We start from the raw sequence: 18,245 nt of genomic DNA, 5'->3' as shown, positions 1-18,245 counted from the left end.
CTAGGCTTTTTTCCCGTTCCCAGAATGATCGTGAGACGTTGTTTCTCCTCCAGTTTCCTCCAGGCCCATTATGGTGACTGTAGGTGTATTGTTTAGGATATCCACTCGAGTTTGGGTTTGTAATCTGGGCGGCATGCTTCTCAGCATCCTGTCGCTGTCCCGGGAAGGTGGTGCTAGTTTCTGGGGCTTCTCGGCAGGAGCGGGGCTTCCCCGCCAACTAAAGAGGAGGATCTATTCTTAACCTCACAGGCCGGGAACCCGCTCCCCCTCCCCTTTCCAGCCTCCCCCCCTCAAAAAAACCAAAAACCCCAACAATCGGCGCCTCGTGTGGTGCCTCGGATGGACGGGGACCGGGAGCACAGGGGCATCCAGGCACCTCGGGAGCGCCCTCTGGCGAGAACGGAGCGCGCGTGCCCCGCCCGGCCCCGCTTCCCCGCCTCCGCTGCGCCCCCGCCCGGCTTTCCCGGTTCACTCTCAGTCTCTCACTCGGAGAGACACAGACGGCAGCTTTCCGAGCGAGCCGGGGAACTGGCTGAGGCGGCGCCAGCACCACTGTCGCCGCTCGCCCCGAGCCGACCTGGGCACCGGGAGAAAAGGCGAGGCCGGAGCCCCATCCTCTCTCTCCGCGGAGATCTCCTGAGCTGACCGGCCGCTCGGCGCCCCCGCGCGACACCCTCCACGGCCACTTCGCGGGGCGTGCCGCGACTTGGGGGACGCAGCTGGGGAAGCGCCGGGGCGGGAGGCGGCGGCGGCGGCGGCGCGAGGGTGCGCGCCCTAGGACTGGAGAGGAGTGAGCCGCGGGCTGGGCGGCGGCGGCGGCGGCGGCGGCGGCCTTAGCCGCGGGGGCGTCCCCCACCTCGCTGGTTGGCCGGCAGCACCGCCTCCCCGGGCCGCGGTCGCCCGGCCGGGTCCTCCGCGCGTTCCCGGGCCCGGAGCCGGCGCGCGATGCGCCCGGCCGCGTTCTGATCGCCGCCGCGCCGCCGCCTCCGCCGTGATGATCCCCCCCGAGCCGCAGCCGCACCAGCCGCCGCCGCCGGCCCCGCCGAACCATGTGGTGACCACCATCGAGAACCTGCCGGCCGAGGGCAGCGGCGGCGGAACCCTGTCCGCCTCCTCCCGGGCCGGCGTGCGCCAGAGGATCCGCAAAGTGCTGAACAGGTGAGCGGCGGCGGGGGCGCCGGGCAGGGGACCCCCTCCGTCTCCCGGGCGGCCCCGAGGCCCTTTGGGACGGACGGAGTCGCGGCGGGGAGACCGGGGAGGGCGGACGACGACGCGCCCCGCGCTGGCGGCGAGGCCGCGCGGCAGCTTTGTCCCGGAGCGGGGAGCCGCCGAGCGTCCGGGCGCCGGCTGGTCCGAGGCGGGAGTTCGTGGAGAGGCGGGGTTGTGCTTGCCGGGTTGCGGTTGTCCGCGCTCACACCCTCGCACACGCGTGTCGCCTCAATTCTCTTTGCCACCCGGGCCCCAGCTTGGCGCTCCGGGGCAGAGAGAGGAGCCGGGGGTGGCCGGGAAGGCGCGGGGCTGCGGGGATGGCGTGGAAGTCGCCGGCCTCTCGTCCGCCGGGAGGTCTCGCACCCCCTCGCCGGGAGATGGGGTCACGGCGGCAGCAGCCCCCGTGGGCGGTCGAGGGGACCCACTTCTGCCGCCCAGTGCTCCAGTTGCTGCTCCGGCTCTTCCTGGCCCGGAGCGGGGAAGGGGAGATTAGAGGCCTGGGTCAGACCCAGGCAAAGTGCACAAATGTTGCGGGAAAGGGGTGAGGAAGGAGGCTCCGAGTGTTGCAAAGCCAGAGGAAGCGAACACTGGCGGCCGGCTCCAGTGCTGGAATCTGCGCAGTGGATGGAGCAAGGATGAGGCGTTCAGGATGAGAACCCGGGTTGATGTGAAATGGGGCCCCTCTGGCGCCCCTGAGTCGGCTGTGATGCGAAAGGGAGTTTTTCTATTAAAGTAACTTGACACGATTGAAGAACTGACCCTTAAAATTCAAATAGAGGACTGATTTTATATGTTTTTATTTGGGTACCTGTGTGCCTTCCCATGTATCTGTTGGGAATAACTCAGAAGGTTGCTCTGTTCATACAGGTTTTTGTAGGGCGCTATTGTGGGTAGCTGAGAGTCCCACAAGGGATTCACCTCGAGCCCTTTGGGGCTGGAAGCGCTAGGGGGGAACACAAAATACGTACAGAAATAGAAACCTAAAAAGCTCCGTATTTTCCGAGTATCGTGTAATTTAGTTATATGAAATCCCAAACCATTCAAGAATCCCTTGTGAAGACTTAAGGATTAGCTTGTGGGTACTTCTGGGTGTTTCCATTTATTATCAAAGGAGAAGAAATTCACTCTGAAATGAGACAAGAGATGGTGATAGAAACTCAAGTCTTTACTTTCCTCTGATTGGTAGCTTAGGATAACACCTTCCAAAATACTGCATTTAAAAGATAATGGGCAGAATAAATCAAGAAGATGCTGGCTCAGTACATATTAGGCGGGCTTCCTAGTCTTTATGAATACCTGTGATTTTTTTTTTTTTGAATCATAAATGCCTTGGCATTGGATGTTTAAAATTTTATGCAGAATATGTTAATTATTAATTTCCCTCATCAAACTGGGGAAAAAACCTGGTGCTACAGTTCATTTATCTTTGCTTGATTATAAGTTATTATTGATTCTGTGCAGGTTATTTCATGGTATTTCATGAATCTTAGAGTCCAGAATAACAAGATCACTGAGGCAGGAGCTGAGGGGACTTGGTGTGCCATCATTCCTCTGCCGCTGACTTGCCATGTAGCTCGGGGCAGAGCTGTTTATCTTGGTCCCTGGTTTCGTCACTTATAAAATGTGTTTTATACTTGTCTTACCTCTCTTATCATAGTTTTGAGAAATAGATGGGGTAATACAGAAGAAAAGACTTGGGAAAGTATAAAGCTTTACATGACTTCGTTGTTCAGCAGAATTCTGTTATCTAAGGGAGGGTGGTGGGAACATCGTAAGCAAGTGAATTGAAGTCATGGGACATTGTGGGGGAAACGTGTTTTATTAGCTTTCAGTGATCTATGACATGAGTTTTATAGAGGAGGAACTTAGACTGAAAGGTTGAGTCCGTGACATTCCGTGGCTCGTACATCTGTGAATGGAACCCTAGGATTATAGCCTCTAGACTTCAACTGAAACATTTGGTTGTCTTTCAAAGTTTTGCAAAATTTTCCGTGTACTATTTGGCATTAAATAATGGTCTTTCCTTATCCTTAAAGGATAAGAAAATGTTTCTTTTGAGAAGGAGTGCCAAAAAGGAGACTAAAAAAAAAAAATCAGTATAGGTATAAAAATCATGGTGGATTAATTTCATTAGCATGCTGATGGGCCTGACTTTTGCTCCATGGTTATGGCAACAGGAGACAGCACTAGTTGTAACTGCTGAATGGTTGAGCTCTGAATAAAAGAGCATGGAGTGGGGAGTGGAATTTTTGAGATTCTATGCCGGCACTTCAGTATGGCTCCCCTCTAGTTTGAACCCTCCAGGTGCGTTGGACTAGTCCAGTAATGGCTTTAAGGCTGGCCCATGGGGTGCCATATCACAAGAATCCTTGTTCATTTTTCTAAAAGCTAAAGATCACTTTTCCCTCCTTTTTCTTCTTCTTTTCCTCTTCTTCTTTCCTTAATATTTGTATTTCCTTCACTTGTCTTGCCGTATCAACTAATTGTCTTCTGGACTTTGTTTCCTTTCATCTAACCCTGGCCTGCAGCAGCTTAGCTGCTAGCAGAAAGTGAGGTTGCAAATCTGGAAGCTTGGAGCCAATGTGAAAAATATCCCTCTAACTTCTGGCTTGGAGATGTACTGCTGGCAGCGTTCTGTTGCTGTGAGCTGGCCAGTTGAGTGTCTTCAGTGACTGAGAGGGGCACTGCACCCCTGTTACTCTCTCTGAGCATCCCACTGGGCCAGAGAGGTGGTGCCGAGAGACTGAGGATGATGTTCTGGGATGAGGAGGGTCAAAGTGTGAGCATCGCAAGCCTGGTGAACTGCCTGCCACTGGTCACGGCCTGTAATAATAGCTACCTGCTAACCCAGAGGAGGAAATGCAAACACATATGTTACCTATATCCTGTCTACCTAGGGACAGGTAAAGAGAGAAGTACCAATTAATAATTAAAGGTACTTGCTCTCAAGAATCTTAGAAGGAAAATGCAGTGTTACCTTAATGCAATCTGCCTTGCATTGTCCTGCACCATTTTATCTTCACAGTGTAGCTCCAAATCCTTTTCCCCTTTCATTAAAGGCTCGTAGAGTTGGATATTCCCTTTCGTATATGACAAATGGGTCGCCTCACTGATTGACTGCTGTGCTGTGTTGTGCTTAATTGCTGAGTCGTGTCTGACTCTTTGCGACCCCATGGACTGTAGCCCGCCAGGCTCCTCTGTCCATGGAATTCTCAGGCAAGAATACTGGGGTGGGTTGCCATACCCTCCTCCAGGGGATTTCCCAAGCCAGGGATCAAACCCAGCTATCCCCCATTGCAGGCGGATTCTTTACCATCTGAGCCACCAGGGAAGCCCCCACTGGTTGACTACTCCCTGTGAAACATTAGAGTAGAATATAATAGTATCCATGGTTTTGGTGAAAGAGGAGGTGCTAGATAATTTTTTTAAACCAATTAATGGGATATGTCACGTGCTTCTCCTCTGTCCTAATAAAAATTGCTTCTGTCAGTGCAAAAAATACCAAATGATTTAGATGCTGATATAATTGTTACTTCTTTAATTCCCAAAGACTTAGAATAATATCTTGGTTCAAAGAAGAAAAAAATTATGGCAAACTCCTATTCACTTCTTTCTTGACTGTGGAATAACATTTATTACCCTGCTACAGGCAAGCAAGGTATGACAAAAAAGAAAGTACTTGAAGGGCAACAATTGATGACCCTCACACAGAAACTGTTGATACTAGTAGATTTCTTAGAAACATAAGAGTAGATACTGACCTATGTAGTATCTGAAGATTTTCTCCTCTAAAATTATTTCTTAATAAAATGTTTGTGAAAAATGAGTGATGGCTTGTTTTATGTTTTGCATGTGTGTGATTTTATCTTTCCCCACTTGAATATTATTTTCAGATCTTAATAATAATCAGCATGACTTTCCAGTTTTGACCCATTTTCTCTCCAATAAGAGATGAATTGGGTTGTCTCAAGGGGGTTCCTGCCTTTTTGAGTTTTGTGGTGGGGATGTTTAATCATTAGAATAGAATCATGAGTGTGACTCTGGGTTATCCATTCATCTGATTTAAAACTAACTTAACTGGTTTCTAAGTTACATTTTGATATATTTCAGTAATTTTCAAATATGTGAAACTTTTCTGAATTATAAAGAGCATTAAAGGATACGTGGAAGAGTTGCTAGCAAGCCTACATAGAATTGACATCCACGTGGGGAGTTACCGTATGTGATGGAACAGTATGTATATATAGCTTTTCTGGGTTATTAAATAAAGTGGAGAGAACATGGTGAACCATTGGAGTGCCTGCCAAGAACAGGGTTATGCTTGTCCTGTTAAGTACAGTTGATGAAGACATCTATTATCTCTTAGGTGATCCTTATTTATCAAATGGTTTTTGTTAAAAAATTGATAGAGAGGTTCCTCCTCAAGCTGCTTCTCCTAACAGATGTCAGAATGAAAGGGGAAGACCAACCAGTAATGAGGATAATTGATACAAAGTATTCCAAGTGGAACAGGATGGTGTGATTAAAAACAGACATTTCTGAGATCAGTAGTAAACACAAGATGTCTGAAGGACACATTTATTTTTAACTAAAGGACAATATTATAAAAATAAAAGATCAGTGTATTTTTTTTTTTTGCACAGAGCTTGGAAAAAGGAATGTTCATATTAGAGGAATTTTGGTTTACCCTGGATGAAGACAGTGCATTTCCAAGGAAGTAATGTGGAAGGAAATGGACCTATCTTCATGTAATTTTTCTGTGACCTTTTACTCAAGATCTTTCAGTGTCACAGGAATATAATAAGAGATGTCCGTTTTTACTGTACACTGCTATGGATGTAGATGATGTAGCAAATTGACTCGACTGCCCATATAGTTCTAAGTTACTTAATGCAAGAGCTTATTTGGCTTAATTGTGGCTTTATTTAATTAATGGCTTATTTAATTGCCATTTCTCATAAAAGCAGCATGCAGCATGCGGAAGTACTACCACCAAGTTTTAGTTTAGCTTTCTCATTCGAGTTCAGGCCAGTGAGCATTCACTGTACCTTGTTCAAGCACATTAATTCTTGATTATGTTTCTAAAAATGTATACTTAGGAAGTCAAACTCCAATAAGCACCTGGAAGAATACCCCATACTATTTGGTATACTTCTTGACTATGGCTTAAGCATCTATAAGTACACACTCATTTATGTTAAGGGCCAAAACCACTTGACATAAAATTGACCATCTTAACCACTTTTAAGTGTACCGTACAGCAGTCCTAGCTGATGGGTATTATTACGCAGCTGATCTCTAGAATTTTTTCTCCTTGCAAAACTGAAAATCTGCATCTGTTAAACAATAGCTCTTCTTTTCCCTTCCCCACTGACCCTGGCAACCGCCATTCTACTTTCTGTTTCTAAGAGTTTGGTTATTTTATTGGTAGATACCTCATATAAATGGAATCATGCAGTGTTTGTATTTTGTGACTGGCTTATTTTATTTAGCATAATGGTCTCAAGGTTCATCCACATTAGCACAAGAGGCAGGATTTCCTAAGGCTAAGTAATGTCTATGTATCTGTATCTCTATATCTGTCTATATCACACTTTTTAAATTCACTTGTTGAGGGACATTTAGGTTGCTTCTATTCTTGGCTGTTGTGAATAAAGCTGCTGTGAAAATGAATGTGCAAATGTCTCCTCAAAATCCTTTTTTCAAGAACTTAGGCTATATACCCAGGAGTTGAATTGCTAAATTTCTGTTTTTATTTTTTTAACATTTTGAGAAACCTCCATACCATTTTGCATTTTCCAGGGTCTGCACATCCTGCCAACACTGTGTGTGTGTTTATTTTTGATAGTGGCCATCCTAATGGGTGTGAAGTGATACCTCACTGTGTTTTGATTTTCCTTAATAATCACTGATGTTGAGCTGCTTTTCATGAACTTGTTGGCGATTTGTGTATCTTCTTTGAAGAAATGTCTGTTCAGGTTGTTGTTCAGTCGCCAAGTCATGTCCGACTCTTTGTGACCCCATGGACTGCCCCACACCAGGCTTCCCTGTCCCTCAGTGTCTCCTAGAGTTTGCCCAAGTTCATGTCCATTGAATCGATGATGCCTTCCAAGCATCTCATTCTTTGTTGCCCTCTTCTCCTTCTGCCTTCAGTCTTACTCAGCATCAGGGTCTTCTCCAATGAGTCAGCCGTTCGCATCAGGTGGCCAAAATATTAGATCTTCAGCTTCGGCATCAATCCTTCCAAAGAGTATTTGGGGTTGATTTCTTTTAAGATTGACTGGTTTGATCTCCTTGCTTTCCAAGGGACTCTCAAGGGTCTTCTCCAGCATCACAATTCAAAAGTATCAATTCTTCAACGCTCTGCCTTCTTTATTGTTCAGCTCTCACATCCACACATGGCTACTGGAAAGACCATAACCTTGACTCTATGGACCTTTGTCAGCCAAGTGATGTTTTTGCTTTTTAGCACACTGTCTGTGTTTGTCGTAATGTCTATTTAAGTACTTTGCTCATTTTTAAATTGGATTTTGTTGTTGCTGTTGAGTTGTAGGATTTCTTTATATATTCTAGATATTAACCCATTATCAAATATATGATTTGCAAATATTTTCTTCCATTCCATTCATTGCCTTCTTACTCTGTTAATTATATGTACATTTATTTGTCCTTAATCACTTGCTGTGTGTTGAGGCATTTTCTGGGGGACACATACATAGCAAAACACTATTCTTAGCTTGAAGGACCTCAAAATCTAACTGCGAAACTTGGCATAGGTACTGCTGTTGAGAGTGAATGATTGTAATCTGTAATCTGAATTTTTATGTTTAATCCTTAATTGTAAGCTTCCAAATGTCTAGATGCTAGAATCATAGAAATAAGTTGTCCTGTATGTGATCCATATTGAACTTATTCTGTTTTATACAGGTACTAGCTGAATGCACAGAAGTTGAGAAGAGATTTCCCAGGAAATGGCAAGCGAAACACTAAAATCAGTGTCTTAGAAAATGTTTTCTTAGAAAAATAACATGTCTCAATCAGTGGCCACATGAACATGATTTAAATATACTATTACTAAAATTTTAAAAATACTGTTTTCTATTGGATTTAAATTTTGAACACTATCTCAGGAAAATTTACCTTTGTAACTGTGATGATTAAAAAGTACCTTACATACCATTTTGCAAGTTCTGATATTATGAACCATCAATTCCTGCCATTTTAAACAAATTAATTAGGGAAAAACCATCAATTCCTGCCATTTTAAACAAATTAATTAGGGAAACTTAGTACAGCTGAAAATGCATTTAAAGGAGGTTAAAAGCTAAATCATGCTAATTATATTCAGATTTAGAGTGGTAGGGCTCCAATTCCTAATAATTCCTGGCTTAGAGTTAGTATAAGGTTCTGATCCATTGTGTAAACAAATACTTCATTGCATTCTCTTTTTTCTCATCCATCCATTCATTCATTTAATCAGTCAGTCATTTATTTAATGAGTCTCTATTAAATGCTTACTATATATTGAGTATTGCTGGATCACAGTGATGAACCAGACAGGTGTGGACTGAAGTGGACTCCTGAGTGCATTGCTCTAGTTTCTGTTATTACCCTTCCAATATTATCCATCGAGTGGACAATTTAAGTAAAGTAGAAATAAAGACAACATACATCTTTTCTCAAAATGATTAGATTTTTCAAGCTGATCTAACAGAGATTGTTTTTTAAAAGTCCCATAATTTAGCTGTTTTTCCTGTAAGAAAACTACTCAAAAGGGAGACTGAACCCATAATAAAATTACTTGAAGTATACAAAGCGTCAGAGGCAGATCTTTCTTGATGAATACAATAAAATTTGTTTCACTTACGACTTAAAAGAGAAAAAAAAGACCGGGGAAAAAAAAAAGACAGGCCTTAATGTTCATCTACTTTCAAAGTGTTAGAAGGAAACGGAGAAAAGACTTGGATCTCATCCTGCCATTTCAGGGCGAACCTATCCAGGTCATTGCCATTATAACATAAGAAAATAGAGTTTCCTAGAAATAGTAACATTCTGACAGTGCATACACAGCTTTGAGGGAGCTTGGGCACATGTTCGTGCATTGCAAGGTAAGAGAAACATAAAATATGACAAAAACATGAGGATGAGTTGGAAGTACTAGATTGCTTTACTATAGAACTTGGTGTAATCTATGAGAGTGTTTGAATGAGCATGTAGATAGTGGCTCAAGTTCTTAAATTTTTACATTATAAAGCATACATTTTATATTATGAAATTTTACATGTTATTCTCAAAATCATTTTCTTTATAGATATGGAAACCAATCTTTATGGTCATGCAACTAAGTGCTTTTACAAGACTACAGAGAAAGGAGAGACTAGGCTGGAGACAAGGCAGGAGGCTTCAGGCTTGGTGTTTGTCTTGGCATGGAAAGATGGTGTCTAAGGTTGGGGGGATATAACAAAATATCATAGACTGGGTAGTTTAAACACAGACGTTTATTTCTTACAGTTCTTGGAGGCTGAAATGTCTGAGATCAGAGTGCTGGCATATTGTGTGTCTGGTGAGGGCCTTCTTGACTTGCAGACAGCTGTCTTCTTGTATCCACATATGTTGGAGGGGGAGAGAGAGAGAAAGGGAGAGCGAGATCCTTTCTCTTCTTATAAGGATGCTAATTTCATCATGGGGACTTCACCCTCGTGACCTCATCTAAATCTGATTACCTCCTGAAGGTTCCACCTCCAAATACCATCATACCAGGGAGTCGAGCTTTAACACCTAAATTTTGGGGGAACATAAACATTTGATTATAGCAGATGGGTAAGATAGGAACTTGTGCAAGAAGGGAGTTGATAGAAAGGATGAACCAAATAGAGTAAAGAGGTTGGAGGAGGATTAAGTGTTCAGTTTGACAATATTATGTATAGGTAAAAAGGCAGTAAAGTAAGGCTAGACTTGTAGGATGGAGTCAGACAATGGAAATCTTTATACACTCCTATAGGAGTTAGACTTCATTTTCTAGATTCTTGAATAGAGAAAGGACTTAATCCAATTTGTGCCTGAATATGATATTCGCCTGAATATGATATTCTGGGTAAAATCTGTAGGAGAGAGGGACAGGGGATGGGCTAGGGTTTGGGGGATCAGTTAGGTGTCTACTGTAGCCATTTGGAGAAGTGGAGATAGCAGTCTTAATGGGATGGGGACAGAAGTACTGTGATTTGAAGTGTGGACCAGGGTCAGAGAGAGGAAAATTAGATCAGATTATTTTTGCGAAAGTACTCAACAGTGCCTGCAACATAGTGAGTGTTTAATACTTGTTTGTTGAAAGGTTATAAACTTGCTACAAGGAAAGCATCTGCTCACTAGGGCAGAAGAGACCTAGTATTACCCTGAACTAGAGAATCAGCCTGAGGGCCGCAGCCAGCTACTTAGAGTGTGGTCCATGGACCTGTGCTGATTCACAGACTGTGTAATCTGTGTAACCAGATGAGGACATAGATCAGGAGTATGCATTTTGAAATATCTATAGCAGCTTGACAGATTACTTTTATGTCTTTTCTTCTAATATTAAAATACTGAGTCATGTATTTTCATTTTTTTGTTTTTGCCATTTTACTTTTCTAGCAGTCAATTTTTTGAACTGCACTTTCCAAAAGAATTGTCTTCGGTGAATTGAAAAAAAGAACCGATATTCTGTAGTAGATCATTTGAGAAGCACTGGTTCCAGCCTAGTATCCAAGAGGGAGCAACATCGAGTCTGGATTCTGGAAGTACGTCTGATCATGGGGCAGGATAGCATCTTAGGGTGATGCTTGTCATGGCCCTGGAAATCTGTGTATCCTAGTTGGTGATGAGGAGGCAGCAGGTTGGGTCTGAGAATAGTTGCATCAGGTATCAAGGACTCCACCCAATCACCTAAAAGGGACCCCCTGGAATGGGGAAACTATTTAGAGATGAGAAGGGGTACAGCGCAGCATCCCAGTTCTGTGAAATAGGCTACAAGTGGACAGTGCTACTTTTCAGGGACCCTGAAGTTAAAGAGAGCAGGTTCTAGGTCTGAGTGACAGAAAGGAGGGTCAGGGTTACACGGGGCCTCAGCAGGAGTGGCAGGACCACTGGCATGGCTCTGATTCAGGCTCCGAGGGGCACAGAGTAGGAACAGAGAGAACCTCAGGGGCCAGACAAGCACAGCGTCAGCTGGTGGCAATGGAAGTCTGGATGGCATGGTTTGGGGAGGGATTGTGAGATGGGGGTTTCTAAACAGAACTTTTGAGGAACTCTGCTCTGACTAGGAGCCAAGTAAATGAAGAGTCTGTTCATAGCGGACATCATGCAAAAGGTCTGTGTGCTGATGATATGATACAGTGGAGAGGGAAACATGGAGGAAGGAGAGGGATGGAGGAAGGAGGAAGGCTTGGGAGGACTGAGATGGTAGGAGCCAAGGTGCGGGGGACAGGGTAGGCTTTGAGAAGCCAGGACACTGCGTGGTCCAGGAGAGGAGAGGGAGAGCATGGGTATCAGTGAAGATAATTGGGTGGATTTGGTGGTGAGAATAAAAGCTGATTCCTGTCTTGTGGCTTTTCATTGTTGTTGTTTTAATTACTCAATTTATTTTTATTTGAAGGATAATTGGTTTACAATGTTGGTTTGATTTCTGCCATTCATCAGCATGAATTAACCATAGGTGTACCTATGTCTCCTCCCTCTTGAACCTCCCATCCTTTCCCAGCCCTCTAGGTTGTTACAGCGCCCGTTTGGGTTTCCTGAGTCATACAGCAAATTTCCATGGGCTCTCTATGGAGGCTTTTCTTTTTCTGTGAACTCCGAGCTCACCCTATCAATTCAGACTGAAGGTGCTGGATGCTGAGGAAGGGTATAGGGCGTTTGTACAGAGGCAAGTGGGAAGCAGTTATTTCGGAGAGTCAGAAAGGAGACAGAAGAGACGCAGAGTAGGATCTAAGGCTTTATGTGCATATTTAACATCTGTGGTGGGGAAGGGGTGAGGAGCGTGATGGATGGGAAGAACCTACTGATGTTTAGAGTGTGTCTTGGAAAGGGTTAACTCGGAAACAAACACAGGTACTTCCGGAGGAACCATCACTCTGAGAGGCGTGATCAGACGGCAGGACAGATGCCTGGGCCCTGGTGACATGCAGCTATGAAGAAGTCAGGGTATTAGTGCAGGGCATATTTAGGGGAGCTGGGGAGGATTGGGGGCTTGTTTATATTTGGGAGTGGGGTGAGAGAGAGAGAGAGAAGAGGGAGTTAAACATCCCTTGGAGATTTTGTGGGCCCCTGGAGTGATGACATCCCCTTCAGAATGTGAAACGTCAGATGTTCTGTCCCAGGGAACTGACCTTCGTGGTTTTTTTTTTTCTGGTGGTGGTGGGGGGGGGTGGCCTCAAAATTCTCATTTGTAAACTGGTTAAAATCATCCCAGCCCTCCATTTCCCATTGCATTTGGGGAAGTTTTAAATGAAATAACATCTGGGAGAGGGCTGGGAAAGCTGCCAAGCGCTATGCATCTGTTATCTTGGTCACAAAATTGGATGGGGAACCCGGCTTCTTGTGGCCTCGCGCGGTCCCAGCCTGGGATGAATGCTGATGGGCGCCCTCCCGCACGTGGAGGACTTGGAGATACAGGCGCTGCTGGCTCGGGGGTTTTCCTCCCGAGCCTGGTCGAGTCTGAAGTAGAACCAACCCATCCATGAATGAGGCAAAATCTGTTTACTTCAATGTATTCCTTTTTTTTTTTTTGAAAGCTACATAGATTTAAAACACTTTTGGCTTTATTTTAAGAAAAGTTCTTCTAGGGGAAGACTGACTTGGCAGAAAGCATCTGTCCTGCCTTCTGATCGCACCTCTCAGAGTGATGGTTCCTCGGAGGTATCTGTGTTTGTTAAGGAGAGGCTGACAGGCTTCAGGAAAGGGTTAGTGCCTCTTGAACCAGGGAGATTTCACAATGAGCTTGCGCCTAAAAGGCTCCATAGAGCCTGGCAGTGGGACGGACAGAGCGGCTCAGAGGGAAGGGACAGAGCAGCTTTAATGTGCTAATGAGGGGAAGCCCAGATGCCCGCGGATCAGAGGAGCTCTTTGTGACACGCGGATGGCTGGAGGCTCTGTCCTTATCTGGATCCTGCTGCAGGCAGGAGAAACACTGCCCTCACACAGGGGCCCTTTCCTCCAGAGATAGCCCTCCACATGGCTCCCAAAGGACTGGGTGCTGAGGGGCTGCGGAAGGTCCCAGGGTGAGGTGAGGACTGGAAAGCAGGGAGGCTGGGGGTGGGGGACGAGTAAGTGGGGAGGGTGGAGGATGGGAAGAGGGAGCACTTTCTTGCAGGGTGTGTGGAGTCAGAAAATTAGGAAAGACCTTTGTGTTAGTCTCTCAGCCGTGTCTGGCTCTTTGCAACCCAATGGACTGTAACCTGCCAAGCTCCTCTGTCCGTGGGGATTCTCCAGGCAAGAATACTGGAGTGGGTTGCCATTCCCTTCTCCAGAGGATCTTCCTGACCTAGAGATCGACTGCATTGCAGGTGGATTCTTTATCATCTGAGCCACCAGGGGGGCCAGGAACGACCTTTACAGCATCACAGAATGAACTGTTGCCCCTCCAGTGCTGCCGGGCTTGATGAGTGGCAACGTTCAGGCCAGTCTAGAAGGTGGTGGTCTGTCCTTGAAAATAGTGCAGGTCAGTTTTCATCTAGTTATGGAATAAGTCTGAAACACCTCACAACCTAAGAAAATCCAGACTACCATCAGCCAGTGAGTGCTGGGATGAATTTCACTTTCTGCTTATTCCATTCAGTGATGGCCAGTGGGGAGGGGTCAGGAGTAGGATCAGGGACCTTGTCCTAAAGCTGAGTTTGCATAGGAGGACGTAGTATTTACAAAGATCATGTGTTTACTTGTACTGACCCATCTACTGATGGAGAGATCGGGTAGCCAAACACACCTAGGTTTGCTCCTGTTTCTGGAAGATGAGTTCCCAGAGAAGATCAACAAAGGAAGCCTTCAGTCCATGGTGCCTTGACCTTCTCTTTATCGCTCACTTTTCATTTCTGAATCTTTCTGGGAATATGTAAATACTTAAATATAATATCTATTTGTATATGTGTGTGTGTTTGTGTTAAGTTGCTTCAGTCATGTCCAACTCTTTGCGATCCCTTGGACTGTAGCCTGCCAGGCTCCTTGTCCATGGGAGTCCCCAGGCAAGAATACTGGAGTGGGTTGCTGTGCCCTCCTCCAGGAGATCTTTCTGACCCAGCCATTGAAGCCTGACTTTCTTTATGTCTCCTGCATTGGCGGGCAGTTTTGTTTTGTTTTGTTTTTTACCACTAGTGCCATGTGGGAATCCCCATCTATTATGTATGTATATATATATATATAATTTCCCAAATAATGTGGGATCCCCAGATGGCTCAGTGGTAAAGAATCCACTTGCCAATGAAGAAGACATGGGTTTGATCCCTGGGTCGGTAAGATCCCCTAGAGGAGGAAATGGCAGCCCACTCCAGTACTCTTGCCTGGGAAAATCCCATGGACAGAGGAGCCTGGCAGGCTACAGTCCATGGGTTGCAAAGAATCGGACATGACTGAGTAACTGAGCACCAAATAATGTATATTTGATATTATTTGTAATGAATCTTTGTCTATTCATCTGTCTGTCTCTTTCCACCTTTCTCTGTTTTTCTCTGACACACACACACACAAATTGATAGAGAATAATTTTCCATTTGGAATAGTTTGTTTCCTTCTTGAAGATAGCCCTCAACTTTCCTTACCATGCTTTTTTTTTTTTTTTTGGCTCAGAGTTGGTTCAAGGAGAATGGTTTATTTTTAATGTGTTGGCTTTTTATTTAGGAACCACCGAATTGGTATCACTTAAGAAAACAAAAATATTCAGTGTGGAATTACCTATGAGCTAGCTATATCTGAATGTGTGAATACAACTGTGGAACAAGTCAGCACAGAAAGCTTCTGTCTCCCCCTCCCCTCCTTTCCCCGAGCCACATATGGTTTCATTACAACACTTCAGTTCCAAGTGGTGACGAGTCTGGTGACTTGATTTAATTCCTTTTCTTCTTCTTTTTTTTTTTTTTTTAGTTTTTCTTTTCCTTAATGCTTCCTATCTACTTCCTGCTGCTAATGGGGTCCCTGCATTTTGGATTGACCTTCCCCAGTGCAACTAAAAGAAGTATAGTGGTGCTAGTGTAGTGTAAGTATAGCTAGTAGTATAGTATAAGGTGCTTCTTGCACCGGTTTTTGGAGAAAGCAATGGCACCCACTCCAGTACTCTTGCCTGGAAAATCCCATGGACGGAGGGGCCTGGTAGGCTGCAGTCCATGGGGTCGCTAGGAGTCTGACGCAACTGAGCGACTTCATTTTCACTTTTCACTTTCATGCATTGGAGAAGGACATGGCAACCCACTCCAGTGTTCTTGCCTGGAGAATCCCAGGGACGGGGGAGCCTGGTGGGCTGCCGTCTCTCGGGTCGCACAGAGTCGGACACGACTGAAGTGACTTAGCAGCAGCAGCAGCACTGGTTTTAGAAAATTGATCATATGCAACTCTAACGCTGATAAGTGGACACATCTGCATCCAGTGTGAAGAGACCATAATTATTATCTGCTTAGCCCCAAAGTGCATTGCAACCTGAGAGTATGCCTTTGAAGATGACAGAAGAAAAGCACCATCCAAAGCACTTATAGCAATGGGTCTCAGCCTGCTCCTTTTGGATATGTTTGTCAGAGACGTGAAAGTGTGCAGGTGGGAGTGTCTGCGCATGGACTGCTGGGCCGTGACTGCAGCTGCCTGGGCGGTGGGTTGGTGAATTGAGGTACGACGACAAAAATGTCATTCCCTGTTTCCCCTTGTCGCAGTGAGAAGCAGTTCATTGGATTTAGGAACCTCTTCCTTTTTAGTTATTCGTGCAGTAGCAGGTAAAGGAGTCAGAGCCTATAATGTACTCTTTTACTAAAAAAGAATTTTCTGCAGTCTGCTATTCTTTACCACACGCTCTTCCAAATGGTGGGGGTGGGGGGTGGGAAGTAAAATACGAGAAGCAAAGACATTTTCAAGTGAAATACAGAAAGAAATGGGGGAGCCGTTGGAGAGCTAACCTTGCAATTCTAATATTCTCTGCTATTTTAACCGTTGACGTAATTAGCTTCATAAAGCATAAAGTATCGATCCCTGTCCCTTCTTAGGGAAATGCTAGCAAGTGAACAAATGAAGAAAAAAGTCCCAGACAGCATGTGAGACGTGAATGAATCAAAGTAAAAAAAAGTAAAAAAAATTGACTGCTTCATCCCATGTCAAAAATACCAATTTTGGTGAACTATTAAAGCTCTCTGTGGAAATATTTTGAACTTAAGCCATGAATAAAGTAAGGCTGTGAATGGTGTGTTAGAGCCCTGATCCTCAATCTTCAGATGCTGCTCGGCAGTGCTATGAATGCTTTGGAGTACTGTCCAAAGATGAACTAATATAGAAGCTCAGTCTGTGAGACGTTGTAACTCTTCACCCAAAACACAGAGGAACCGATGCATCTGAAAACCTTGACATCAGACCCTTAACCCCCAAGTCTGAGTTGCGTGTCCCATTCCATGTGCTGGCTATTTCCTATCATTTCATATTCTATGTTATTTATTTGTCTGAACCCTCCCCATGTGTTGTAGGACCAGAAGGGTGTTCTTTACTCAACATCTTACATAAAACCTGGCATAAAGTAAGTGCTCAGGAAATATTGAGCCCATTGAGTGATGGGCCAAATGGTCTGCTAGAGGCCCTTTCAAAACAGAAGTTATTTTCAGCAAATTGATGTCCTCTGATTTTATTTTCTCAAATAATGTGTGCCATAGTGCCTGGCATAGAGTTGGTACTCAATAAATTTTAGTTTTAGTTTTTTTTTAAATTGATCTGTGGAAAGGTAGGGAGTATAGAAAAAGTATAGAAGGGTAATTTGAATGGTGACAGAGTTAGGAAAACACTAGCTATGCTACATAGGTTCTACTTATACTTTACAACTCAATTCACATTTCTGTCAACTCTCTTTCCTCAAAGTTTTTAATTCTTTCTGCCAAGAAATTTCTTGTGGGATCATCAGTTGTAGGAATGCAAATAGAAGTAATTTCAAACTCATTATAGGCAGCAGTGATTAAGAACAGGGCTCCTACTCCAGTAATCTTGCCTGGAAAATCCCATGGATGGAGGAGCCTGGTGGGCTGCAGTCTATGGGGTCGCTAGGAGTTGGACACGACTGAGCGACTTCACTTTCACTTTTCACTTTCATGGATTGGAGAAGGACATGGCAACCCACTCCAGTGTTCTTGACTGGAGAATCCCAGGGAGAATCCCACCAGGGGGAGCCTGGTGGGCTACTGTCTATGGGGTCGCATAGAGTCGGACACGACTGAAGCGACTTAGCAGCAGCAGCAGCAGCAGGAGCAGACTACCTACTGTATCACCTGAGTGTTCTGATCTTAGAAACAATTTCTTCTCTTTTTCTAGGTTGTTGTGAGGACTAAAAGACTGTATCTATCACTTAGAATAGCATCTGACGTATAGAGAGTTCTACTCAAAGTTGTATTATTATTATTAGCATCAGTATTAATATCAGCCATCATCACCATCATCATCACTGGCAGGTAAAAATCCCAGGAAAAAAGAGGGAAGAAAGAAACTGATTACTAAGAAGACTAGGAAAGTAGGGTCCATGTCTGTTTTTTTAAAAGAGGTTTCTTTATGTGGACCATTTTTAAAGTCTTTATTGAATTTGTTACAATATTGCTTTAGTTTTATGTTTTTTTGTTCTTTTGCTTGGCCTTGAGGCGTGTGGGGTCTTAGCTCCCTACCAGGGATCGAACCCACACCCCTTGCATTGCAAGGTGAAGTCTTAACCACTGGACCAGCAGGGAAGTCATCCATCTGGTTTGATTAGTGCTTTTTCCCAGCTCCCAGCATAGCCCTTGGGCATAATAATGTTGATAATACTTGTGTAATGAATTAATAGTGTGGTCTTGTGGTGTCTTGAG

General features: G+C 44.7%; 1 protein-coding gene across 3 annotated transcripts in view; it reads left to right on the top strand.

Moving 5' to 3' along the window:
- Positions 1 to 526: 526 nt before the first annotated feature.
- The window catches only part of SLC35F1 (solute carrier family 35 member F1), a 426,615-nt gene continuing 408,896 nt past the window's right edge, over positions 527 to 18,245 (top strand). For all 3 annotated transcript variants that reach the window (XM_055535079.1, XM_055535077.1, XM_055535078.1), the window contains exon 1: positions 527 to 1,158. In XM_055535079.1, coding sequence (XP_055391054.1) covers positions 995 to 1,158 — 164 coding nt within the window. In that variant the 5' untranslated portion in view covers positions 527 to 994. The remainder of the gene's footprint in view (positions 1,159 to 18,245) is intronic.

The sequence above is a fragment of the Bubalus kerabau genome, chromosome 9, assembly GCF_029407905.1.
Source record: "Bubalus kerabau isolate K-KA32 ecotype Philippines breed swamp buffalo chromosome 9, PCC_UOA_SB_1v2, whole genome shotgun sequence".
Lineage (NCBI taxonomy): Eukaryota > Metazoa > Chordata > Mammalia > Artiodactyla > Bovidae > Bubalus > Bubalus kerabau.
This window is presented reverse-complemented; position numbering and strand designations above follow the sequence as displayed.